Here is a 6,569-nt window from a genome sequence, read left to right on the forward strand (position 1 = left end):
AAATCCCATGCTTCTTTTTCTGAATTCTCTATTTTCCTTCTATTTCCAATTAAATTCTAAATTATAAGAGACATTTCTCTCTTTTTGGTTTCTGAAGCACTGTTACTGCTTTAAAGGAAAAGAAATAAGCTATCTTTTTACTGTTTCAAATATTTTGCTTTTCCTATGAAGACTTCGAGATTTTTGCTTTCTACTTTTTTTAACTATGGAAATTAGTTGTTTTGAAGCTGTCTTTTTGTAATCTAAGTATTTGAAAATGGCTTTGTTCCTCACGTTTAATTATTTTACTAACAATATATTTTTTCTTTAAAAAAACTTTCTAGGTGAGGTTAAACTCAGACCTGAAGCTAGAAAACGACTTCTAAGTTATATAAATGAAGAGCCACTAGATGCTAATGGCTATTTCAATTTGGGAATGCTTGCCATGGATGACAAAAAGGACAATGAAGCAGAGATTTGGATGAAGAAAGCCATAAAGTTACAAGCCGACTTCCGAAGTGCTTTGTTTAATCTGGCTCTCCTGTATTCCCAGACTGCAAAGGAATTAAAGGCTTTGCCAATTTTGGAAGAGTTACTCAGATACTACCCTGATCATATCAAGGGCCTCATTTTAAAAGGAGACATTCTGATGAATCAAAAGAAAGATATACTAGGAGCAAAAAAATGTTTTGAAAGGATTTTGGAGATGGATCCAAGCAATGTGCAAGGAAAACACAATCTTTGTGTTGTTTATTTTGAAGAAAAAGACTTATTAAAAGCTGAAAGATGTCTTCTTGAAACATTGGCATTAGCACCACATGAAGAATATATTCAGCGCCATTTGAATATAGTCAGGGATAAGATTTCCTCATCTAGTTTTATAGAGCCAATATTCCCAACCAGTAAGATTTCAAGTGTGGAAGGAAAGAAAATTCCAACTGAAAGTGTGAAAGAAATTAGAGGTGAATCCAGACAAACACAAATAGTAAAAACAAGTGATAATAAAAGTCAGTCTAAATCCAACAAACAATTAGGAAAAAATGGAGACGAAGAGACCCCCCACAGAACAACAAAAGACATCAAAGAAATTGAGAAGAAAAGAGTTGCTGCTTTAAAAAGACTAGAAGAGATTGAACGTATTTTAAATGGTGAATAGCATTAACATTTATCGTGACAACGGTATCAAAGAACATCAATCCGTATCATGTGATTGCTTTTACTGGGAGCTTTGAAAAAAAGTTCAAGGGTTCCTAATGGTCAATCATGAGCTGCCTTGAAGTAGGATCAAAATAAGATTTTCATTAAAGACCTGTATTATCCCAGGATGTATATTATGTATCGCTATTTTCAGAGTGTGGGTGAATATAGCAGAAATATTACAGTGAAAGTGACAAATTTACAACTTTTATTATAGAAAGAAGGTGTTTCTGGCAATGTAATCTTTACTGCTCTCAATTAAAAATAATTTTGAGGCCTGTGATAATCCCTTGAGGACAAATCCAGCATGTGCTGGGGACAAATCCAACATGTGCTGGTTTATTCTGTTAATTCCCATTTATTTGCCTACTTCATTTTTCTTGCACCTCTTAGAATCTAACTATGATTTGAAAACACTTAAGTAATTCTGTTTAATCAAGGGATTTGCACTACAAAAGAATACTGGCTTTTTTTATGCTGTATTCCTTAGTTTTAGAAGGAATGCTTGATGAAACATTTTAAAATAAGTCATGACATGTTAGCTTGAGAATGTATTTTCATAATTGTATACTTGTTTTTAACTTTAAATGCAATTTTTAAGCAGGTAAAGTTTGACACATGTATAGCTACATACACATTTTTAATGGTGCTCATATATACTGTATTTTTTGTTGTTTGATTTTACTTATTGAGAGTGTCACAACATGAATCACATAATCGTGATTTTTTTTTTTTACTTTTACTCCCCAAATTATTCATGTTTCTTAGATCGTAGTCATTGAGAAGTCCCAGTAACTCTAAACTTTTGAGTTATAACGTAGTAAACTTCTCTTTCATCTTTGTGTTAGTTCTGTAGTCTTAACCTGGATTTTAATTTTTTTGTTTCCAAAGTCACAATTTAATTATTCTTAGATACCTTAAGCCACTGAATTCAGTTCTGCTTGACTGAAAGCAAAACAATGTGACAGTTTATTTTCAAACACTAACTTCTTGATATTTTGTTATGGTATATCTTTTTATTAAATATTTATTTTGACTACTGAGCTTTCATAAAATATTTGAAGCTATTTTAATCATCAAGTATGGAAAACAAGTTACTATTGCATTTTCCTATATATGCATATATTATGGTTTAACCAGAATTGTATCATTTTTGGCCTAATGTCTGGATATAAAAGATAATTAGCCTACTATAGTATTAATAAATTTTTCAGTTGGTTTGGGCAAATTTAAACCTGAAAAATAGGTTAAAAAGTAGTTACAAATTAAACTTACTAATTTAAACCTGATTTTTTTTTCTTGAATTAAAATACATTTTAAATGAGCTTTATAATACCTTAAAAAGTTGGTTCTAATTTAAAATATGAAAGCTCTGGCTATCATCCTGGGATTGTAATTTCTAATTATGTAGTATTTCAAAACTATATATTTTTTAGTTCCTTTGAGATAACTAATTTCTAATTATATATGTTTCAAAAACCATATCCTGTAATTTTTTTAAGAATTGTTTTATAAATAGGTCATAAGATACAAGGTCTGCATTGAAAGACCCACTCTTACTAGGTTCCCTAAGGATCTGCCATAGATTTTTTTTTTTTTTAGGTAGTTTAAAGCAAGCACTGATACCAGTGGGAGTTGGTCTTGATCTAGGAGATTCTGTTAAGCATCCAAACAATGCCTAATTTCAATTCTTAGGTTATGGCTTGTGACTCCAGATAAAAAATGGAGAATACCTCATGTACTATGACTTGAAAATGAAATCTTAAAATTCTTATGCTCTCTCCATGTATCTTAAGGAAAAGTTTCTGAGTGTGATCTCTTTTGCCACACTATCAAGTGGAGGGTAGTTCAGAAAAGTAAAAGGAAATCTTTTGTGACAGCAGACTATAATAGAAGTTTGAGTAATATTTTAATAAATTTATATAATTCAAATGATAAAATGTATCAATGTTATCCAATGATTTTTATTAAAAAATTACCTTATTATTAGAACTGTGCCTATTACATAAAAAGTGCTCATGTATTTGAATTTTAAATAATTTATTTAAATCAAGACCACCATAAGTAATTAATTAATAATTTAATAATCGTTTTAAATCAGTGGTTTTCAACCCTCACTTCATATTAGAATCATCTGAGGACTTTTAATATGGAATCCACCTCATAACAATTAAGTCTAAATTTCTGGAAGATGGTGCCATACTTGTTTTTCCAAAAGCTCTTTGAGTGATTCTAATTTGTAGTCAGGGTTGAAGACCACTGCTCTAAATTAGTTCAGGAAAATCCTTTTATTTCTCCCATGTTAACTTTTAAAACTAGTACCCAGTTAAGTTTTGATGGTTTAAATTCCACTAAAGAACATATTCTTCTAATAACTAGCATTTATTACATGAAATTTAAGAGCTTAAGTTCCATCAAACTAGCCCTTGTGTAAGATTATTATTTCTTCTCTATAACTTCAAAATAGATATTTCATTCAAACTGCTCAGGTGAGAAAAGATAATGGATTTTTTTTTTTTTTTCCTCTGGAGCTGCATGTTCAGTGAGATGGAGGAGGTGGGCACATTTAAGGTCAGTTCACTAACCTGTGGTTCAGAGTTGTGATCATATGTAAGTAAGTTTGGAAAAGAAAGCGTATCACAGGTTTGTATGCTGGTGAATGGATAGAGTTTTAATTCTCACTGTCTCAAAAGAGAATCAGCTCTCCAGCAGTTCTAGAAAAGCTTTGACAATCCCCAAGGGGCAGTGTTACCTTACTCCTTCACTGCTTCTTAGAAGGTAGAGTTAAGTTTCTGGAATTGCACCTACATGTTTTCTTATTAACATTCAGAATTGGGAATATTAATTTTTCCAGTGAGTAGTTTTCTGAAATTGGTAACTTGGAGAGTAAAATAACGTATTTTGCTTTTCAATTTTGTGTTTACTTCTTTTATGTAAAAATTTGGTATGTGAATTACACAGTTCTAATAAAACCTCATGCCTTTTCATTACATCTAATTTGAACTCTCAACTTCATGTTACAGAATGCTTCTTTAAAGATGCTTTAATGAAAAGTATTAAGAAAATATATAGATTTGTATGTCAATTTGTACTTCAGAAATCCATATATTTGTCATATTTATTTTTTTAGAAACCTTCTAATTGGATAACTAGATGGTATTTAAAATGAATGCCCAAAAATATCTTGTACCTTTGTCCAAAAGTTTATCTGTTGGAAGCCGTCAGCCATTCATGTAGAGAGTTTATAAGAAAATAATTTAAAATTGTATGCATTTTATATTACTATGGTATCTGTGTACCATATTTCTAAGTATTCATTATTAAATTGGGTACTTCTTAAAACCATAACCTGGCTTGCCTTTTAGTGTTAAAAAAAAATACAACATTGTATATAGAGATTCCTTCTTTTATGAAGAAGAGCTGATGTAATTTATTAGCAGTGATCTGAGAAAGACATTAAATAAGTTTCTGAGAGTTATACATTTTCAAACATGAGTGACAGCCACCAAATTAAGAAAAGGAAACAACTCAGACTTGGAATTTTATACGAATTTCATTTCTATATGTGCCTGGTATTGCCTCTGGCATAACTTAGAGGAAATTGTTCTACCTATATGTCCTCAGTTTCTTCATCTACAAGTTGGGAAAAACATTTTCCTCTTAAAGTTGTGAAGAGGATTTATATATTTATATGATATATTGTATATATTAATATATTTAAATTGCTTAGAGTTTCTAGCACATAGCAAATAATAAATATTAGTTATTAGTATAAACACAAGGCTTAAAGTCTTGGATTTGATGCATATGACTTAATTTGTATTTGAGCTAGTAGCTGTAATGTCAGTGACAGGATAACAAGCAAATGATTAGAAATCTAATAGTAATGCTTGTTCCTTAGCTATCTATGCTAACAAGTACATAGATAGCCTAAAATAAATTATACTTAGGATGAAGCTAAAATGCATAACTGAGACACCTTAAAATTGCACTACCTTGTGCTGTTCACTGCCATCAGGGAGGTAGCATAAAATGAAAGATAAAGTCTGAAAACTGGATCCAGGCAAATTCATGTTCTTTGTAACTCACTTTCTTCGTCAACATTTCCGTGACTCAATGGATAGCATATTTCCATCAAGTAGCACGTAACGTGATGCTTTCATGTTTCTGCCTTAAATAAAATAACCCTCAAAAAACCATTCTAGTTTGCCCTTTCTTAAAGACTTGCATGGTCAAAATTTTGTCTTTATTTCTTGCCTCCATGGTTTAGTTTCAGATATTGGGACCATACACTGACTAAACAAACCCACACTAAAGTATAAATGATGGGTGAATCTTATTAGCCATATCAAAGGTTAAGTCAAGTGAACCACTTTCTTTGTAAAGTTTCAGGCAGTAGAATGGGTTTCAGGGATGTGGCGTTTCTCTACCATTCTTGCTTTCTAACTAAATTAGGTCTCAAAAAGCTTTCTAACTGCAACAAACACTTCTTAACAGGTAACTGTTTTGGATTGGCCCTGACAGGCCAGGTTACTGACCTTTGAGAGTGGAATTGAGTAACCAGATTGTTAGCAGAATCAGATCTAGTTTTAACAGTGATATGTGTAAAAGTCCTGGGCAGTGGATAGCATGGAAGTTTTTAACATGGTTTCCTTTGTGACTATTTGCTTCAGTGATGTATAGTTTTCACTGCAGACTTCTTTTTCTTTGCCTATCACTTAAATACTAGTGAATACTAGTGTTCTTTTTCCACTCTTTTTCTCTTTCTGTGGAGCAGTAGTTTCAGCTGTATATATTCCAGATCTCTAGCCCAGATTTTCTCCAAGACCCAGAACTATGAACCCAATGGTTTACTAAACATTATATTCTCAGGCATTCATTGCCCCCATCCTCTTCCAAATGCATGGCCAGTGGATAAAAAGTTTACTATAAGAAAGAAAAAAAGTATGTACAATGTGAAGCAGGGAAGAGACGTAGAGGAGAGACCAAAGGATTATAAAAGCTTGCCAATGGTTTACCTACTCAAAACAATGACAAAATTTAAGGGCAAATAAGCATGATTATGGGCCTAAGCCCATACTACAAAAATACATAAAGACTCTACACCTCATGGCCTATGATCCCAGCACTTTGGGAGGTCGAGGTGGGCAGATCACTTGAGGTCAGGAGTTCGAGACCAGCCTGGCCAACATGGTGAAACCCCATCTCTACTAAAAATAACAAAAATTAGCCAGGCGTGATGGTGCATGCCTATAGTTCCAGCTACTTGGGAGGCTGACGCAGGAGTATCACTTGAACCTGGGAGGTGGAAGTTGCAGTGAGCTGAGATTGCACCACTGCACTCTAGCCTGGGTGACCAAGAGAGACTTCGTCTCAAAAAAAAGAAAAAAAAG

General features: G+C 32.5%; 1 protein-coding gene across 1 annotated transcript in view; it reads left to right on the plus strand.

Annotated features, from left to right (window-relative positions):
- Positions 1 to 4,524, plus strand: part of TMTC3 (transmembrane O-mannosyltransferase targeting cadherins 3) — a 56,980-nt gene extending 52,456 nt beyond the window's left edge. Inside the window, exon 14 of the mRNA XM_054442060.2 lies at positions 324 to 4,524. Within this exon, the coding sequence (XP_054298035.1) occupies positions 324 to 1,135 (812 nt within the window). The 3' untranslated portion in view covers positions 1,136 to 4,524. The remainder of the gene's footprint in view (positions 1 to 323) is intronic.
- Positions 4,525 to 6,569: the final 2,045 nt, after the last annotated feature.

This window comes from Pongo pygmaeus, chromosome 10, assembly GCF_028885625.2.
Source record: "Pongo pygmaeus isolate AG05252 chromosome 10, NHGRI_mPonPyg2-v2.0_pri, whole genome shotgun sequence".
Classification (NCBI taxonomy): Eukaryota; Metazoa; Chordata; class Mammalia; order Primates; family Hominidae; genus Pongo; species Pongo pygmaeus.